Source organism: Dipteris shenzhenensis, chromosome 20 (genome assembly GCF_047967505.1).
Source record: "Dipteris shenzhenensis isolate YYH24624 ecotype China chromosome 20, Dip_SZ_1.0, whole genome shotgun sequence".
Taxonomy (NCBI): Eukaryota; Viridiplantae; Streptophyta; class Polypodiopsida; order Gleicheniales; family Dipteridaceae; genus Dipteris; species Dipteris shenzhenensis.
In genome coordinates, this window is record NC_141615.1 from 47556020 (window position 1) to 47577419 (window position 21400).

At 46.9% G+C, this 21400-nt stretch overlaps 1 protein-coding gene across 1 annotated transcript in view; it reads left to right on the forward strand.

The window, feature by feature from the left end:
* The window catches only part of LOC147889770 (DNA-directed RNA polymerases IV and V subunit 2-like), a 94201-nt gene extending 73671 nt beyond the window's left edge, over window positions 1-20530 (forward strand). Inside the window, exons 6-7 of the mRNA XM_087391922.1 lie at window positions 18419-19620; window positions 19701-20530. Coding sequence (XP_087248048.1) covers window positions 18419-19620; window positions 19701-20175 — 1677 coding nt within the window. The 3' untranslated portion in view covers window positions 20176-20530. The remainder of the gene's footprint in view (window positions 1-18418; window positions 19621-19700) is intronic.
* Window positions 20531-21400: the final 870 nt, after the last annotated feature.

Consider the following 21400-nt stretch of genomic DNA (forward strand, 5'->3'; position numbering starts at 1 on the left):
CACGTTCTTTGCTTCTTTTCCCCCTCCTGGCTGCCTTGTGCAGCCCTTCCTAGCTGTGTGCAGCCTCGATGTGCTGCCACGCAGCCCCTCCTCTCCCCTACCTTCATTTCACAGCTTTAGGCTTCCTGTAGCTTTCCTCTCCCTTCCTATTGTAGACGCAGCTCTCAGGGTCTCCTCTGTCCACCCGCTCCCTACTGCTGCAGGGTCGGCGTGGACAGAGGAGATCATGAGCACTATTGGGGTTAAACAAGGGTGTCCTTTATCACCTACCTTGTTTGGCCTCTACATTGACGAGATTGGTACTGTCATGCAGACAGGGGGGGAGGAATGGGTGCTCTCTAGCTGGCACGCTGGTCCAAATATTGCTATATGCAGATGACGTGGCACTTCTGTCTTCATCAGCAGAGGGCCTCTAGAGACACCTTGATGCACTATAGTCCTTTTGTGAGTGCCATGATTTTTTCCCCCTTACAAAACAATTACTTCTTTAAGTATGAATGAAAACCGCAAGGGCAAGCTCATATGCGGGAGTACATCATGCCATGCATGAGAAAAAAACCTCTCCAAACTTTGAAAAAAGTACCTCTCTTGGCAGTAGCTATTCTGGAGGATCCCAGCATGCTCTCCCAGATGGCCACCAATGTGTGTATATTGTCAGTCCATACACTGGCCATAGATTGGGAGGGGTGAATTTGGGAACCCTCCATCGCCTCAGTACATCTGGCCCTCCAAATATGCCAAGCTGCAATGCTAGCCAGAATCTCCCATGATGTAGTCTGAAGTGTCCTCATCACTAATCCAAAAGCCATTGGACTTGTTCCAATTAATACGAGCCCCTGCTGCTGCTGTGCAAAACAAATCTAAGGCTATCTTAAATGAGGTGAGTGTTTGTGGTGTGGCATCCAAAGAAACAATTGTGTCATATGCCAACTCACTATCCAATAGCTCATACTCTTGCCTCAACTGAAGACTCAACCCTTCTTGATGGACTGATCTGTGGTGATCTGAAACTTGTCTCCTGTGACTCCACCAATAAGAACTTGGGCTGAATTTTAGAGAGCTGACACCCCTCTGATCCATGCATCTGTGAATCCAAATGAATGAGGGTACCTCCAGAATGCCCAGTCTACTTTGTCATAAGCTTTCTCAAAGTCCAAGAGTAGAATGGCAAGCCTATGGACATTATGCATAGCCCAGTCAGAAGCCTCCCAAAATGAGAAGATGTTATCAAAGATGCTCTTGCCATGCATGCAGCACAAAGCCCGTCTATGTATCATGTATAAGATTTGGAAGAAAGGGCTGTAGATGCGAAGGCTCATTGCTTTTGCTAAAGTTTTGTACAAAGTACCCAGCAGAGTGATCGGTCTCCACTGAGATGCTAAATTCCTGCAACCCTCTTTTGGGATAAGATGAATGAGGCTCTTCATATGTGAGGCCCTTCATATGTGAGGCAAAGAAGGGATAAGCCCATCTGATCTAGGGCACTTGCTCTTGTGAAGGGCAGATAGAGCAATCTTCAACTCTATGTTGGTGAGGGGTGCATCAAGTGAGACTACCATATCTCCTGTCACCAACATAGGTAAGTGCTGCCAAATAGCAACTCCAGTATCATCTGTGGCCTTTGTATTTGGATCAAGGGAGGCATAGAAATCTGTGGCCACTTGCAAGACATCATCCGGATGTGTCTGTAAAACTTCGTGTGAGTCAACACGCTCTCCTTACTATGTCTGGGGCGAAGAGTAGAGAAGAACTGTTTGTTGACTGTACCTCCCGTCTGAGTCTAAAATGACTCTCTGGCATGAAATCCATACTCTTCTCTCTGATCTAACAGTGACTTGCTGAGCCCTTGCTGCAGCAAGGTGCTCCTAAACCCAAGCATCTGTAGGCCTCTTCTGATCTTCCCTCTGAAGAGTAGACAACTGCTGGCGGATACCTATCTCTCGCCTGAGGATCTCACCTCTCTTGATACGAGCAACTGAATGATAAAACTCACTAATATTTGAGAGGGCTGCAGCTATATCTGATGGGGAAAGCTGCCCATTGTGCACGTGAGATACCCAAGTTTGCAACACTGCCTCTGTGAGACCCTCCTCTGCGTAGAAGGCATATGGAATCCTGATACTGGCAGAGCGACTCCTCACATGAGGATCTGAAACAAATAGAAAACTGGAAAGTGATCTGAAGTGGACACCCCAAGTGTAATGCATTCTGTCCCACCTTTGTCCAGAGCCCAATCATTTACATAAAATCTATCAATCCAAGCGTGGATAGGCATTTGCAACCTCGTGCTCGACCAAGAAAATTGGAGTGACTATGGCTTAGTGTGGAAGGCATCATCATGCAATGCATCCCTGCCACTGTACCAAAAAAGGAAGGCATCCCAGGCTGCTCTCTTTAGGGAATGGATACCACCTGTGGACATTTTCAACCATGTTGAAATCACCCCCAATGATCCAAGACTCTGCAATGCATGACCAAGAAAGAAGCTCCTTCCATAGAAGGACACGGTCCCCTCTTGAATTGGGGACATAGAGGTCTAAGAAACCACCCTTACGCCCACCAATCAAACAAATGATCCAGTGAGCTCTAGAGGGAACTGTGAACCCATGTCCAATCACCAAAGGTAGCATCGAAGAAGAAACATAAATGCAAGTACCTCCCTGGTGCCCAAGGCAGGTGACGAAAAAGTATGCCCTTAAAGAAGCTTACCCGACTTGGCATAATCCCTGACATCAAGTTTGTGTTTCTGAATCAAGAGAATATCAAAGGGGCCCCCAGTAACACGTGTATGATGATGGTTACAAATCAATTGCCTGCAGTGGCGGTGAGGTACACCTCAGAGGCCCTGAACGTTCCAACTAACAATCCTCATTGGCGAGAGGAAGAGGCCGGATGAAAAACCCTACCTGACCTGATAGCGGAGATATCCCTCTCCTGGGAAAATTTCCTGCTATCAAGAGGAGGGAAGTCCATGAAGACAAGATGGGAGTAGCCATCAACGCAGCACAGCATCTGAGCAGCGCACGTCAGTTGAGGAGACGAGCTGATCAGTGCCATGGCATGTAGATATAGACGCAAAGCAGGTGTGCAGGTCGCTCAGCTCGTCAGAGGATAGTCAGGCTACTGCAGCTGGCAGATAGAGCTGCATGGGCAGCAGTAGCAGGAGCTGCGTTGGCAGCAGCAGCAACAGCTGCGTGGGCAGAGAGCGCAGCAGCAGTTGCATGGGCAGAGAGCTTAGAGAATGGCAGCTGTTTGCAGAATATGGCAGACAGAAATGCAGAGAAATGGCGGGTTGAGAGAGGTAGAGAAAGAATAGCTGGTTGAAGTGTTGCAGCCCGTTGAAGAAGATCGAGGGCACCCAATGTTCGTGAAAATGTTGATGAAGCTCATGTTGGTGAAGTCCTTTCTTCAAGATCTTCAACGGTGAGGCTCGAGTGGAGGAGAAGAGCTCAAGGAACTCACAAGGAGAGAGAGTGGAACTAGAGTGGAAGGAGCTAGCCTCTCCATAGGGGTTTGAGATGGGCTTCAAGGCCTCCTCATTCCTTGAGGAAAGCTAGCTCTGATACCATATGAAAGATCATAGTGGTAGGAAGAGAAGCAAGCTAACACTAGGAACGGAAAGGAAAGATAACAAGCATAATGGAAATGAAATGGAAAGGAAATGAAAGCAATGGACAAGTACTCACATGATACCAAAGAGCTTGATGTTGACTGATATGAATTACTCAAGGCAAGTACAACACTATATAGTGTGACACTAGACTCTAGAAAGCCATAGTGTATATGGGATAACTCCCAATATGACACGTGGCATGTCTAGGACTCACTAGACTCTAAAACACCCCCTAGACACGTAGTACACTCATTTTTGACTCACTTTGGCTTCATATTCCAACACAGTCTACTATGAGATTCAAGGATGCTTCTACTGCCTCTTTCAAAAACAGTTCTGGGATGTTGTCTCCGTTTCTCTCCCATCCAAACCAGAGATGCTTGGTGGCTTTCATCCATGAGGCAATCAAACATTGCGAGCATCTACTTCGGTCTCGGAGACGGGAGCAGACGTCCTCCTTAGTAGACCCTTCTCAGATCTTGATCATGGAGTTCTTCCAACTAGAGCATGTGGACCCCTATACTTTGAGGCCCTAACATGATCGAGATCGAGAGATAGCAACACGATAGCAGACAGAGGGTTGACGCAAAGATTACACTTGGGGATATCCCTCTCTGTTCAGAGTCGTGCTCGACTAACAGAGGTCACTGTAGCCCTTGTTAGGTGCAGAGCTATGACCAAGAGATGACATAGGACCACGCCCACGAGCAGCCGACATCACTCTATCGCCAACTTCATGCTTCCGTTGTCTCATCCACCTGGATGAACTCATGATGATGATGATGATGATGTGTAGTCGATCATTGTGGCATGACTATGTAGTACTCAGCACTAGCTTTTTGCATTCTGCATTGGTGTGGATGCTCGTTTAGTAGCTCCACCCTCATAGTTTGTTTGTATCAGGATTCTCATAGTCCCATAGACCATCGGCCTTCTGAAGACAATAATAAACTTTCTTTCTTTCTCCTAGGCTGCCATGCAACTCACTCCTTTCCCATGCTGCAATTTGCAGCCCTCCTAGGGTACCATGCAGCTCCTTCCTTCCCCTTGCTACATTTTGCAGCACTCTATTCACTCCTCTCTCCTAGGCTGCATTTTGTAGCCTTTCCAGGCTGCCTTACAGCTCATCCCTTCTCCTTTGCTACACTTCGCAGCCCCTACAAGCTGCTAGATAGCTTGTGCTCCTTTCTTCTTCTCGGCTGCCCTTTGGCAGCCCCTCCCTCCCTCCCTCCCTCCCTCTATCTCTCTCTCTCTCACACACACACACTTTTTTTTTGTTTTTGTGAAACCACTGAAGTTATAATTAGAATTTTTTTTCACAATGAGAATAGCCTGGAAAACAGTCTATTCTGAAAAATCAAAAGCAGTGGGAAAGCACCTCATTCTACGCCATTCTCATGACAAGCAACACACACAAAGCCATGATTGTTTATATTGCAAGAAAAACCACCTCAAAGCGAGGAGCTAGAAATTACATCAGCTGAAAACCTCTATATATGCTAAATATACATCATGATCGATGTAGCGAGTCTGCAAGCAGTCAAAAAAAGATTGCTGCAGAGAACGTTTGAAAAAAGGAAATAAAGAAAATGTTGGATCACCAAAGACTTACAATTTCTGTTTATCCACAAAGTCCAAAGTGCCTAATAACGAACCCAAACAAAGAAAAGATCAGACTCCTGAGTGCGCGGATGAAAACCAAAGAGCTAGAAGAATTTCCCAAAAGCAGGAGTCAGGAATCTTGTTCTCAACCACTGTCGAAGAAAATCCAAGAACTCACAGGAGGACGGGCAAAACTAGAACAAATGAAGCATAGTCTCCTGAGAAGCCAAGCATCTGTTACCTTATCACACGACCACCTGTCGACAGGCGTTGACCACATGACGACATCTGTTGACCACATGTTGACCATGTGTCAACACAAGTTAGCCACGCAATCACACAGGTTCATCCAGGAGTACTGTCCGAGGCTGTCAACCACAGGTCGACACATGTTAACCACAGGTCGAAACATGTCAACCACAGGTCGACACATGTCAACCACAGGTCGACACAGGTCAACCCGGAGTACCGTGTCCAAAGTGATCTCATCAAGAGCTGCACACCTGGAGAGTAAGCTTACCACATGGAGCAGTCAGGAGTATTTATATTTACACAGTGGTTCAGTGATACAGTGATGCAGTGGTGCGGTGAACCAGCTCACCTGCACATGGAGAATTTACACCATCAGGTTGGCGAGTCAGGGAGTCAGGAAGTCGCCGAAGCCATCAAGAGATGCGGTGAACCAGCTCACCTGCACATGGAGAATTTATACCATCAGTCTGGTGAGTCAGGGAGTCAGGAAGTCGCCGAAGCCATCAAGAGAGCCAGCGGCGCAACGACTATCCTCAACAGCTAAGGCGATAAGAGGATGACCAATGGGAAGAAAGCGGGGGATTCTCAGCGAAGAAGGGACCCTCCAAGGCGGGGGATGAGGATGAAGGAGAAGGGAGAGAGAAAAGGAGGCATTCGGCATTCGGCACTGGGAGCGAAAGAGAGGAGAGTGAGGAGAGATAGAGGCTAGAGCTACGAGCTCGCCAAGGAGCGAATGTGAGAGACTTGTGTGTACCCTTTGTCTACTATGGGGATAGACCTGTGTATTCTGGTGATTTGCGACTTGTGTATTCTTGTGACTTGCGACTTGTGACCTGGGGACACGTCCAGTGATATGTACATTAGCCAACTCGGTCACTTTCTCATCTCTCTTGTCTCTTCCGGATATGGGGATTGTTCACCAGTGTAGGATTTTCTTATTTTGCTTATGTTGTGGAGTTCACCGGTGATTGTCACTTAGCATAGTGCACTCGTACGTCGTCGTTCACTGCAGTATAGCATACGACACTCGCACACTACTGCACGGTGCGCTCTACACGATCCATTGCATTAGAGCATTGCACAACTCATGCTTCTCACGCCAGTGGCCTTTGGCCTCCGGTAACACCTCCGGAAGGATAGGAACCCCTCCCCTCAAACAGTTTATGGCGATCACGGTGGGACACTGCTGGTATTGAGTAGCATGAGAGAAGTCGTGATCTAGGGTCCTAGAGAGAGGTCTTATGTCGAGTAGTTCTGAAACCTTTGAAGGAGCTAGTGAGAGAACTAAGAGGTACTTGAGGAGAGTGGAGAAAAGACTTCCGGCAGACCAAACTAGGTACAAGAAGCATTACGTGCGACGTAAGTTTGCGAAGCGGTTGCGGTCTTCAAAAGCCATTCAGGATTGGTCAACTGATGAAGTTCGATTGCCCCTGGGATCGACATCCCTCGAAATAGATATGGTCACAGGGCAAGCAAGGCACATACCAATAGAACTAGGAGAGGAGGATTTTGAAGAACAAGCCGGAGTCGAAGAGGAGCATTGGGCCTGTGGGGACTGGCCCAGGGGTGGTGACCAAGGTATCAATGAGGAGACAACCCTAGAAGGATTTGAAAGTTTGACCTACTTGTTGGATCGGGCTGATCAAGAAGACGAGGAGGCTGTCATTTTGTATTGGATGGGAGCCCTGGGCTCATTAGCGGTCCACATGGTGGAACTATGCCAACAAGAAGATCAAGAAGAACACCTACTTGCAGTATCAGAAATCCACCCAGAACGACAGGGTCTGGCTGAACTAGTTTACGAAAGGATGCCCTTTGGACTTTGCAATAGTCCACACATGTATAAGAGAATGGTCACTAGGGGTACTACAGTGGACACCACAGATCGTACTGAGAACAATGATGGTACTGCAGTAAACATTGAGGATCGTCCAGTGGCCGACATGGAGGACATTGGTCAAAATGATGCTGACAATACTATAGGATACAATGAAGGATCTACTAGGGACGAGGCTAGTAGGGCACAACCCACCAATGGTACTTCAGAGTACAATCAGGGTATCACGGTGCACAACCATGGTACTACAGTGTACAACCATGGTACTGCTAAGTGCAATGATGGTGATAGAGAAAACAGGAACACTAATGAAGACGAGACTGATGATGATAGTGATTTAGAAGAAAGTGACATAGACATTGCTGAACTTGAGGAGAATCACCACCAACAGCTTGAGGTCTTGGGCGCGGACCCAGGGTGCATACCGGATACAGAGATGAGGACATGGCCGATCTCACTTTGCTTGACCTTTTCTTATCAGAAGCCGACCACCCCTCAATTCAAGACCTTCCGGAAACCACTTATGAGGTGGAAGGCTTACCTTACCGGGGCATGCTGAAACAGTCACCGAGGCATCGAAGGCACACAACATCTGCAACATCTACTGATTCTACATCTCAGTCAATGCCTGAGAACCCCCCAGTTACTTACCCCTCATCTTGGTTGAGAGAAGTGGAGGGGGACTTTCCCCTTGAAGATACTCCAACACATACAGGACTGAGAATGGGTGAACCAAGTATCTCAACATCCCAATGCATTGCCCCTGTTGATGAGGCACGGAACTGGCGGTATCTCAACATTGGAAGTGAGGACCAACCGAGGCATTTGAAGTTAGCCACTTGGGTCTGGGAACATGACTATCTTCTAGCTGCAGTCACCGACCTTTTTAAAGAATTTGTGGATGTCTTTGCTTGGTCCTACAAGGATCTGAAGGGGGTGCCCGCTGATTTCATGGAGCATAGCATCGACTTATATCCCGATGCAGACCCTGTGATTAAAGGTCCATACCGCATGAATCCCAACTACGGCAAGGCAGTCCAAACAGATATACAGAAAATGGAGCAAGCAGGATTAATCTACCCAGTGGATTACTCCGATTGGGTCAGTGGAATTGTCATTGTACCCAAAAGAGAGACCGGCAAACTTAGAATATGTGTTGACTATCGGAGTTTGAATGCTGCAACACGACGTGATATGTTCCCCCTTCCCTTCACAGATAGAGTGTTGGAGACAGTGGCAGGACATGCTTTATACTCATTCATGGATGGATATAGCGGGTACAACCAAGTTCGAGTGAAAGAACAGGATCAGCCCAAGACTACCTTTGTCACTCAATGGGGAACATACGCCTACCGAATGATGCCCTTTGGACTATGTAATGCCCCAGCAACCTTTCAACGACTTGTAACCAAACTCTTTCAAGAGAATATCGGCAAGTTTCTTGAGGTATTTCTAGATGACTTCTCTGTTTTTAATGGTAAATCGGCCTCCCATCTTGATCCGGCCATACAAAATGATCATCTACATAAGTTGAGATGGGTCTTTGATAAGTGCAGAGAAGTGCGCTTGTGTTTGAACCCTGACAAATGTTTCTTTCTCGCACTCCGAGGTGTTCTCCTTGGTCATATTGTTTCTGCTGAGGGCATGACCACGGATCCCGCAAAGGTAGAGGTGATCATCTCATTGCCCATCCCTCGTACACCCAAAGAGGTGAAGTCCTTCTTAGGGCATGTAGGATATTACCGAAGGTTCATACGTTTCTATGCCGACATTGCTATTGCACTGACAGAACTCCTACATCAAGACCGATCGTTTGTTTGGGCCACCCCACAACAACTAGCCTTTGATGATCTGAAGCATCGCCTCATGAAGGCCCCCATCCTCAGGCAGCCCGATTGGGATGTAATTTTTCATGTCCATGTGGATGCTAGTGGGTGGGCAGTAGGTGCTATACTGGCTCAACCTAACCAGGATACTAAGATTGATTTGCCCATATACTTCGCGAGTCGACAACTCAATGGAGCAGAACGCAATTACAGTACCACAGAAAGGGAGGGCCTCGGCATGGTTTATGCCATGACCAAGTATCGTCACTACCTCTTGGGCAACAAGTTTGTGATCATCACTGATCATCAAGCTCTTAAGTATTTATTGAATAAGCCTACTCTTGGTGGCCGGATAAGCAGATGGATTCTTCTTTTTCAAGAATTTGAATTCGACATTGTGGTGAGGGCTGGGAGACTGCATGAACCTGCAGACCACTTGTCCAAGTTACATTCCGGGGAACCAGCCAGTGGTATCACCGATGACTTACCCGATGCGGGCTTGTTCGGAATAACAGCACTACCTGATGAATGCCTATTTGCGGTGGACTGCTTCCCACCATGGTATGCCAACATAGTACACCTCTTGTCTACAGGTGGCTTTCCTCCAGGATTAACTCCAACAGAGAAACATAAACGGATCCTTCAAGCTGCTCCTTTTAAGTTGATTGCAGGTCAATTGTACAAGCTTGGGAAGGATCAGATCTTGAGACGGTGTGTGCTTCCGCACGAGACACAATCCATTCTTAAAGAGGCACATGCTGGCATAGGTGGAGGGCATATGGCATCAGATGCTACTGCTCGTAAGATCATGCGAGCAGGGTTCTGGTGGCCCAAGCTCTTCCGTGACTGCCATGTTCATGTGACCAGATGTGATTCATGTCAACGAGCGGGCCCCAAGCCTACAAGGCGTGAGTACCTCCCTCTCAAACCATTCACTCCGGTGCCTCCCTTCTATCGTTGGGGATTGGATTTCATTGGAACCATCTCTCCTGCCACACGCCGAGGGAACAAGTATGCTCTGCTTGCCACCGACTATGGAACCAAATGGGTCGAAGCCAAGGCAGTCAAGAACTGTACAGCCCAGGTAGTAGCCACATTTCTATATGACCAGATCATCTCTCGGTTTGGTTGTCCTATTGAATTGATAAGTGATAGAGGGTCTCACTTCCTAAATGACACCATTGCTGCACTAGTTCACCTGCTTCAAATAGTTCACAAATTTTCATCTCCCTATTACCCACGTGCCAATGGTCTAGCTGAGAGCTCAAATCGCACAATGTGCGGGATCGTGCATCGACTTTGCCTAAATTCTTTAGCCGATTGGGACGACGTACTTCCAGCTGCTTTATTCGCCTATCGAACGGCTTACAAGGCGAGTACTGGGTATTCACCCTTCGAGCTGGTCTATGGACTGGAGGCCGTTATGCCTTATGAATTTCATCTTGACACTCACAAGATTCTTCCAGACAAAAATGACAACCTTGAAGCCTGCACAATGGAACGCTTGTGGGATTTGGAAGCACTGGCAGAGCATCGACGTGAAGCAGTTTTCGCTCAAGAAGTTTGGCAGAAGCGACAAAAAGCTTGGCATGACCGGAACCTCAGAAAAAGGAATTTCAAAGTCGGAGATTTAGTACTCTTGTATTCCAGTAAGTTTCTCAAACACAAACCTAAGTTTGTGAGTGGTTGGACAGGTCCATTTTTCATTGCCAAGCTTATCCCAAGTGGCGGAGTCCACTTGGCCACTTTGGAAGGTAGACTCCTACCTGCACCGGTGAATGGGTCACGCATCAAGAGGTACCATGATCAATGAGAAAACACCCTCCTAGTCCTTCTCCTTCTTGGTGACATCTTCTCCCTCTGAGTGAGGACCACTTTCTCTTTCTACAAGGGTCCTCCTCTCTACCCCTAGTGTCACTTTCTCTCTCTACATGGCTCCTCCTCTCTCCCCTTGGTGCTAATTCTTCTCTCTAAATGGGTCCTTTTCTTTCCACCCGAGTGTCACTTTCTCTCTCTAAGTGAGCCCTTCATTTTTCACCTGAGCCACTTTCTCTCTCTAAGTGTGACCACCTTTTTTCATCCCGTGCCACTATCTCTCTCTAAATGACCACCCTTTAAATGTGGCCTCCCCTTTTCACTCTGTGTCACTTTCTCTCTCTAACTACGGCCTCCCCTTTTCATCCTGTTTTACAAACTCCTTCTCCTTCTACCTTCTCTCCAACTTCTACCTCTCTCTTACAAAAACCTTCTCTTTCCACCCTATGTCCAACTTCTACCTCTCTCTTACAAAAACCTTCTCTTTCCACCCTATGTCCAACTTCTACCTCTCTCTTACAAGAACCTTCTCTTTCCATCCTCTGTCCAACTCCCTACCTCTCTCTTATAAACACCTTCTCTCTCCACCCTCTGTCCAACTTCTACCTCTCACCTCTCTCTTACAAACACCTTCTCTTTCCACCCTTTGAACAGCCCCCCCTCTCCCCCTTCACCACCACCCTTCCCCCCTCCTCCTCTCCTGCACACCAGCCCCCCCTCTCCCCCTTTACCCACCACTCTTCCCCCCTCCCCCTCTCCTGCACTACAGCCCCCTCTCCTCTCTCCTACGCCATATCCCCCTCCCCCTCTCCTGCGCTACAGCCCTCTCCCCCTCTCCTGCGCTACAGCCCCCTCCCCCTCTCCTGCGCTACAGCCCCCTTTCCCCCCTCTCCTGCGCTACAGCCCTCTCCCCCTCTCCTGCGTTACAGCCCCCTCCCCCTCTCCTGCACTACAGCCCCCTCTCCCTCTCCTGCGCTACAGCCCCCTTTCCCCCCTCTCCTGTGCTACAGGCCCCTCCTCCCCCTCTCCTGCGCAACAGTCCCCTCCCCCTCTCCTGCGCAACAGGCTTTCCCTCCTCTTCCCCTTTACCCCCCACCTTTCCCCTCTCCCCCTCTCCTGCGCAACAGTCCCCTCCCCCTCTTGCGCAACAGCCCCTCCCTGCTCTCCCTTTACCCACCACCCTGCCCCTCCCCCTCTCTCCTGCGCAGCCCCCTCTCTCTGCCTACGTCCCCCTCTCTGGAGCAACTCTCCCCCCTTCTCCTCCCTACACCCTCTGCATCACCTCCCCTCCTAGCTCCAGCCCCCCTCCTCCCCCCTAATCTACATCCGTCCTTTTACTCTCCCTCTCCACCGACACCCCTTCCTCACTCTTTTCCTCTCCATCGAAGCATGGGTCTGCAAGGGTGGCTCTGCTAAGGAATCCTTTCGTAGCAGATTCCGGGCTTAACCTCGACATCAACACCTCCTCCTCCCTCCTTGCCTCTCCAGACCTCGACATCGACACCCCCTCCGTACTCTTTTCCTCTCCATACGACGCCATCGTTCATGCCTACCCGTGCCTCTCGCCACAAGTACAAACCCAGATTACCCCGCGATACTTTATTCGTTGACTTCCATCGGGCTCGAGCAGGCCACACGACAGGATCGGGACCATCTTCCATGGCATCACTTGGCAAACGCACCACTGATGACCTGGGTGCCGGGTCTACACCACAAAGCACTTCGAAACGACCTCGAGCAGTTGCAGATTCACCTCCCTCCGACAGGATCACTATCATATCAGATGAGGAGCTATCCCCCTTTTCGAGTTCCTCTGATTCAGATCATGGAGGCTCTGACTATCTGCCCCCCACAGGTACAATCAAAACACCATCCAAGGCATCCAGTGGGCACAGTGGTCACAGTAACGGTGGCGATGATTTGGCCCCATAAAGTACGGCTTGTGATCTTCCACCCCCAGCTTCATCCTCCTCGATCATTCGGGTTGTTTTCAAACCTTTCCTCGATCCCACACTCAAGCTGTCTAGCATCTTGTCACCTGATGAGATAGCCCGCATGTCTCTCGTGGAGTTTGATGATGTCACACTTCCCCAGGTGGACGTCCAAATGTGTACTGCGTTCATTCAGTCTTATGACTTTGCAAAAGACACATTCGGATTCTTGAATTCCCGTCACATGTTCACTCCTAGTCTCGTATCCACATATCTCCGTCTTCCCACACTTCCCTTTTTGCCACCTCACATTGGCTCACCCACATTCCTGTCCTTCTTGTCTACCTGTAAAACTCATCGCAGAGGACATGAGTGCAAGAAAGTTCTCAAGGGAAACAGCCGAGAGGCGCTTCTAGCGAGGTATTTGTTCACACACTTCTACTCTGTCCCAGGCCACTTCTTCATCACCAAGGCGATCCATTCTGCCTTAGACTCCATCCTCTCGGTCACTCCCTATGATTTCGCCTCACTCTTCTACCCTGCCTTTCGTAACACAGTTCGCAAGCGTCGGGGCACATATACCTGTACTTGTGGGCCCCACCTCACCTTCTTACTTCATCAGTGGAAGGCCAACCCTCCGCCCATTGTCATAGGTCGCCTCCCTTCCACATCTCTCTCCCCTCCTGTCACCCCCTCTTCCACATCGTTCACTGTCACTTCCAGTGTTCCTTCCCCCGGGACTGCCTCTTCTCCTCTTTCGCCCAGGACACCTCGGCGAGCGCCACCTCATGAAGTCTGCACCGGAGCTTCTTCAGCATATTCTGTTACCGGTGCCACAGGGTTACCATCAGTGACATGTCTTGTATCTCCATCAGTCGTGCCCGTGCTAGGACTTGCCTCTCCATCAGTCACACTTGTCCAGGCTTCTCCTGGGAGGGATTGCACCAGGTACACCTCCTGTTGTACCAGTGACGACGACTGTTGTACTCGGGACTTCCTCGACAGGTGTATTGTTACGCAGGACTGTAGCTGTTTCGTCTTCACGCCCTACCACTTTCACCGATGCAGTCATCACCACAGTTCAGGCGACCTCTGACCATGTTTTGGACCAGGTATTGGACCTGAATCTTAGCCTGGGACCCGACTCCCACTCCCATGGGCTTTCTCAGGAGATGTCATCCCAGGGTGTACTTCACATTTCAGCCTCCCCAGGCAGAGACAGGACTAGAGACGGGAGTGGGAGCCCCTCTCGCGGAGATGCTCCATCGGCCACTTCAGCATCAGAGGAGGTATTTGAGGGAGGGATTCTGCCCAAATCTGTGGATTGCCCACCCCTTCATGAAAATGATATGTTCACAGCTTACATAGCTGCTTCATCGGGCCCACCTCTTTCAAATATTTCCCTGGTGGAAAAACAAAATGAAGATTACAGCCAACTACTATCTGTCCTTCACAAAAAACGCTCACTAGTATGTGGGGAAGAGGAGGATCTCACTCAAATCTTCACCATTCCCTTGCAGGACTGCCTCGCACAGAACAAAAAGATCTCCAGGGCCCCGACATGTTTTGTGCACTTGGACAAATTGGCACCTACAGGAAACGTGTCAACAGAGGAAGAGGGAGCTCTCCCTGACATGTTTGAGGAATTGGGGGCGTCATTAATTTGGCAGACAGGATGAATTACAGCGACAGGTATGCGTGGATGAAAAGGTCCCTGCATCTTGCTCAGCGTATCATGGACGACACCTTCACACAGCTTGGGACAGCCGTCTTCAATTCTATAGGTTATGCTCATAAGCTCCTCTCTCAACAGCAACATTTAAAGTTAGAATTCGAGAGAGCTTAGGCAGCCCAGCAGCGCGCCACTAGCGTGACACTTCGACAACAGGAGGAAAGGTGGCAGAAAGAGAAGGACTCAGCAATACATGAGCGTGACATCGCTTGGAATATTCAGAAGGCTGCCCTTGAGGATCGCCTCCATAATCACATGCAGGAATGGGAAGCAGCAATGACATCTTTACGCAGCCAACATGCTGCAGCTCTGGCAACTTTGCACAGCCAGCATGTCACGGAGGTGACCAGATTTCACCAGGAGATTACCAAGTTAAAAGAGTCTTTGTCTTCCTCCAAGATTGCCAAAGAAAAATCAGAATCCAGAGTGGCTGAATTGGAAAAGAAGCGTTCATCCATGGAGGAAGAATTCACAGCTCTTCGGATGCAGTTGGCCACCCTCCAGACTTCCCAGTCCACCTTGCAAGAGCAAAAGTATCATTACTACCGGCGATACCGGCGATATAAAGACAAGTATGAAAATCTGAGAAATGTGATGGACACGCTTGAGTGTGAGGAGGAAGCACCCCATCCACAGATACCTATGACTGAGCCAGAGAAAAGGGATGCGCAAAAAGCCACAGAGCCAAATACGAAGGCGGAAGAGGAGAAGGCAGAGGAACAGGCTGCAGCTTTACCACCCTCCGTAATCTCATAGAAGGGTTGATACATGGCTGTTGGTGTTTGGGTTTTTTTTTGCACTGTTAGATTTTGCCAAGCTGTTTGGCCCTCACTGTAAATATCAGTGTTTTACCTCAAGATGTACTCAGTTTTTTCTGCAATTTTCCATGCTGTCCCTTATAATACAGCAGTTTATTTTTCACGTTTCAACTTAATACAAATCTTGGATTACTCCCACGGCCAACCACATGGTCTGTACTCTTTCCTTTTCCCACTCCATCACCATATCAATGGTTTGTAAGTTCATTTTTATTTTTCTTTGATGGATTCGTCCTCCCTTTCTATTCACCGGGACGGTGAATGATCGTGGCGGGGGAAACTGTTACCTTATCACACGACCACTTGTCGACAGGCGTTGACCACATGACGACATCTGTTGACCACATGTTGACCATGTGTCAACACAAGTTAGCCACGCAATCACACAGGTTCATCCAAGAGTACTGTCCGAGGCTGTCAACCACAGGTCGACACATGTTAATCACAGGTCGACACAGGTCAACCAGGAGTACCATGTCCAAAGTGATCTCATCAAGAGCTGCACACCTAGAGAGTAAGCTTAGCACATGGAGCAGTCAGGAGTATTTATATTTACACGGTGGTTCAGTGATACAGTGGTGCAGTGGTGCGGTGAACCAGCTCACCTGCACATGGAGAATTTACACCGTCAGGCTGGCGAGTCAGGGAGTCAGGATGTCGCCGAAGCCATTAAGAGATGCGGTGAACCAGCTCACCTGCACATGGAGAATTTATACCATCAGTCTGGCGAGTCAGGGAGTCAGGAAGTCGCCGAAGCCATCAAGAGAGCCAGCGGCGCAACGGCTATCCTCAACAGCTAAGGCGATAAGAGATTGACCAATGGGAAGAAAGGAGGGGATTCTCAGCGAAGAAGGGACCCTCCAAGGCGGGGGATGAGGATGAAGGAGAAGGGAGAGAGAAAAGGAGGCATTCGGCATTCGGCACAGGGAGCGAAAGAGAGGAGAGTGAGGAGAGATAGAGGCTAGAGCTACGAGCTCGCCAAGGAGCGAATGTGAGAGACTTGTGTGTACCCTTTGTCTACTATGGGGATAGACCTGTGTATTCTGGTGATTTGCGACTTGTGTATTCTTGTGACTTGCGACTTGTGACCTAGGGACACGTCCAGTGATATGTACATTGGCCAACTTGGTCACTTTCTCATCTCTCTTGTCTCTTCCGGATATGGGGATTGTTCACCAGTGTAGGATTTTCTTATTTTGCTTATGTTGTGGAGGTCACCGGTGATTGTCACTTAGCATAGTGTACTCGTACGTCGTCGTTCACTGCAGTATAGCATACGACACTCGCACACTACTGCACGGTGCGCTCTACACGATCCATTGCATTAGAGCATTGCACAACTCATGCTTCTCACGCCAGTGGCCTTTGGCCTCCGGTAACACCTCCGGAAGGATAGGAACCCCTCCCCTCAAACAGCATCTATGACATAGAGCAGGAGCAATGTGTCTACGTGCCAGTAGTTGGCCAGATGGAAAACCCCCCAAAAGAACTCTCCATAAAAAGACCTGTTGCCGAAGAGGAACTTTATATGCCCAAAGTTGCCTTAGTGTCTTTCTTCACCACTTAGCTGGCCGATGCATTCGCTAAATAGAATTAGCCTTATCTGAAACCCAAGGCGGAGGCAAAAGGATTTTATATAATGTAGGCACTATAATCTGAGATAGCCTCAAAGGACAAAAGGAGGACTCTCGGGAAGTCAAAATCCAATCCTTCAGCCTATCCTGAAGTTCCAAAGGAGGAATCGAGACAAAAGGTGAAAGCATACAAGTAATTTTTTGCCATAGAGGACGATAATGAGATCCCAAGCCATATTGTGTGGCTGCGAGAGAAAAAGCTAAAAATAGTTCCATCATCATGAATGACAAGTAATTCCTTTGAAAGTAATAAAATAGGAACGTCTAGGTTCCTACGAAGCCAGCGTCTTTCTTTCTTTCTTTCTTTGTGTTGACACCTCTCCTCCAGAGTTGTGTCTGCTCTCGCGACCTATCCAGGAAGTGCTGTCCAGAAAACTATGTACCCACTTGGCAAATCGGGCAGCATAGATGATGCAGAAGGTTGCAACATAGTGCCTTTGTTAGATAAGTGCCCCTCAATGTATGCTGCTCTCTGAAGTTTGTAAAGGAGTGTTAGTGGTAAAACTCAATATTACTACCTTAACATGACTGTACAAGTGTGCCCAATATTGCATCCAATGCTAACTCTTACTCTTTTATGAATTGTCAAAACTAGTCTTCTTTCCTTTTGAGATTCCACATGCATGAGTTCAAATTTTCAGCCAATCCAATCACTCATTAAACAGATAACTGCTCAAAGTCATTGGATCTTAAGTGCATTTTGGATTTCTTGCTGTAGATCTTTATGGTCACTAAGAAACACGACTATCGTAAGATAGCAGCTTATTGATTTTGCAGGAAGTAAGTCATTTTCTAGATGTACATCCTACTTAACAGATGCTAAAGAAGTCCTGATGTCCCTACCCTAAGGAATACATCATTCTTGTTTGCAAACTACTTCATAGAGTAATCAAACAAGTTTAATAATTGCTGGAACTCAAATATTGTTGGACACTAAGCATGATGAAATGGTAATTAGAAGATCAATGGAAAAAATCCTTTGGACATAATCATGATGGAAAATAGTCACAGTCCTATCAGTACCTTCAAACCGCCAGATTTGTTTTACATTATCTCCTTTTTCAAATGTCGAAATAATTTTGTATGCATGCATTGAGATCTGGATGATGTAAAAGATGATTGTGGATGTCCGTGAGTCAAATCTTGTTGAGGTTAAAAATTGGAATTGAGCATGGCATGCACAGATTGCACAGTATAGTGTTGAAAAATATGGGGGGTTCATGTTTACTACTGGCTTCTAGTGGTCTTTGTAGTGAAACTGATGTGGAAAGAACAGGGTTAAAGCTGCACTAGAACATGAAACATATTTTCATGGCATTTTCTTGGAATGAAAGAGTTCTAATGGTGTGTCTTGACAGGTAGAAATTATTGCCGATTTTTCCCTAAAGGAGATCAGGATTCTTTGTGATTCTGGCCGTATTTTAAGACCATTGATCATTGTGAAAACTAACGGGCCAGTGGATATGAAAGAGAGAATTAGTAAGCTTCTCGTTAAAGGAAAGTTGATGGCCATAGATCTTTTGAAGGAAGGCATTATTGAGTATGTGGGACCAGAAGAAGAGTTGGGTTGCATGATTGCATTTGATCTTCAAGACTTGAGGACGAATTTTTCATCTAAAAACTTTAGTCACTGTGAGATCCACTCTTCACATATGTTTGGTATTGGAGCATCGTTGATACCCTTTGCAAACCATAATCATAGCACTAGGGTGATGCACCAATCCCAAAAACATGGAAAACAAGCAATTGGTTTCTATACTACTTGCTTAGAAGCAAGATTTGACAAATCTGGCCAGAATTTGTTCTACCCCCAAAAGCCTTTAGTAAGTACAAGGGTTGCATGCTTACTTGATAAGGAGGAACTCACGAACGGTCAGAATGCAATAATTGCAGTATGCCCTTTTTTGGGCTATAATCAGGAGGACTCTATTGTTATGAATCAATCTTCCATAGACCGTGGATTATTTAACTCTATGCATTATCGTGGATATTCTCTGGAGCTTGATCCAGAGGTTGAGACTTTGATGAAACCTACAATCTCAGATATTCGAAAAGTCAACAGACCATCCTCGGCATATAATAAACTAGAGAGTGACGGACTGCCATTCATTGGTGCGAATCTTTGCCCAGATGACATTGTGTTTGGGAAGCTACTATCAGAACAAGCAAGTGCCTTGCTGAAAGATACAAGTGTACGCCTAAAAGCATGTGAAAAAGGGCGTGCTGATCGCATTATACTCACGGTAGATGGGGATGAAAAACCAATTGCAAGAGTTGTCCTGAGAGAGAAACGGTTACCAGTGGTAGGCGACAAATTTTCCTCTTTGCATGGACAGAAAGGTGTTATAGGCTTGACTTTTGCACAAGATGATCTGCCCTTCACACCAGCTGGTATAGTTCCTGACATTATCATAAACCCACATGCATTTCCATCGAGACAAACCCTTGGACAGCTCCTTGAGACTCATCTGGGAAAAGTTTCTGCAATTGGAGGTCAAAAATGTAATGCAACACCTTTCAATGGCATGTCACCTGAGTCTATTAAAAAAGAGCTTCATCGGTAGGACTCTGCCTTGATAAATCATGTTGTTTTGAGCAACTTCTGCTGTATCGATATAATGAGGTTTTTGGTGCTTTCAGGTTGGGTTATGAATGTTGGGGAAAGGAGACCATGATAAATGGACAGACAGGGAAGATGCTTGAAGCCAAGATTTTCATTGGGCCAGCATTTTATCAGAGGCTATTGAAGATGGCAGAAGACCAACTAAAGTACAGAAGGCATGGTCCAATTCATCCCCTAACACGGCAGCCAATAGCAGATCGTAGGAGGCATGGCGGTGTGAAAATAGGCGAAATGGAGAGGGATTGTTTATTGGCACATGGGGCAAGTGCAAACATACGGGAAAGATTATTCTCCCTCTCTGATCCATATTGTGTGCATATTTGCCAGTCTTGCTGTAGGATGGTTACAAAAGATGTGAAAGGCTATAAATGCAGGTTTTGTAAGCATAGTGACCGCATTGTCCAGGTACATGTACCTTATTCCTGCAAATGGTTGTATCAAGAACTCCTGAGTATGGGAATATGTTTACGCTTTCAAACTGAACTGGCCTAAGGGGAGAATATGTTTCTAGTGTCGATAGAAGGCACCTGGGTATCTATGGTGATCTACAGAGGCAGATTATGGATCTGTAGTTGGTTAAGATCAACTTGCCTGCGTGGCATTGATGTCAGGTACTAGTAAGGATGTACCAGCTCACTGTAGGGATTTTATCTACACTATGACTGCAAATATCGGTCCAATTTGGAGAAGATGTGTGCATTGTAGACAGCTTAAAGATTTGTTTGGCTATTGGATGCTTTGATTTTCAATAGTTGGGATTTTGTTTCTTTTGGTTGAGTGGGGGGGATAAGAGATTCACGATATGTCTAAACTGTATCTCTCTCGTGTTATTGTAATTGTAACTTCTCTGCACAAGAAAATTGAAATTTTCAAGGCTGCCATATTCATTTGTGCATAAGAACAGAAGTAGATACAATGAGTGTCATAATGAAAAAACAGAGATAGTGGTAGCTTGAGAAATTTACAAACCTTGAGGCTTGGTATGATAGCCAGCATTAATTGCTCTTCTTCAGTGCGTTTATTCATTATTGCATTATTAAAAAAGCATACTTTACTATGATCTGATCTATTTTACTTTGGTTTGGTCCCAAAAGCAAGCGAAGTGCTGGTATTTCACACATTGTGGTTTTCGTGCATACTCTTCTGCTTCCCCTTTTTATTTATCTTTATTTCTTTTCTGATTTTCCTTTTTGAAGTGACTGTTGCATCTCAGCTGGTCATGGTAGAATTTCTCTTCGGAATGTGATCCTAGCATTTCAGGCAAGATGAAATGTGACATTTGGTATGCAAATTTCCTGTAGATGTGCTACAGCTTCCTAAAAAGGTTCCTTTGTTATGAATGCATTTACAATGAGAAAACTGACAGTTAATAGGACCCCCCACGTGCATGCATCCCACACATACTATACTTTTATACAAAAGGACATCTATACATAGTTGTCAAATATATGTTAAAAAGTATGCATGCCTTTTGACTTATGTGTGTGACCTTGAATTATGTTCTTTCATATCTACAAGTATCTCTGTGCATAATCGTGATAGTTGTAATTCTTGCACTGTGTGCACTTTGATGAAAATCTAACAGAAAAACATGTTTTCTAAAGTAGCATAATAGTAGATCTTGTTAATCTATTCTTTGAGGCTCAAAAATCCAATTTTGGAACTCGTGTTGTATGTGGACACGTCTCTTTCTTGCTGGTGAAAAAAATATCTTGCA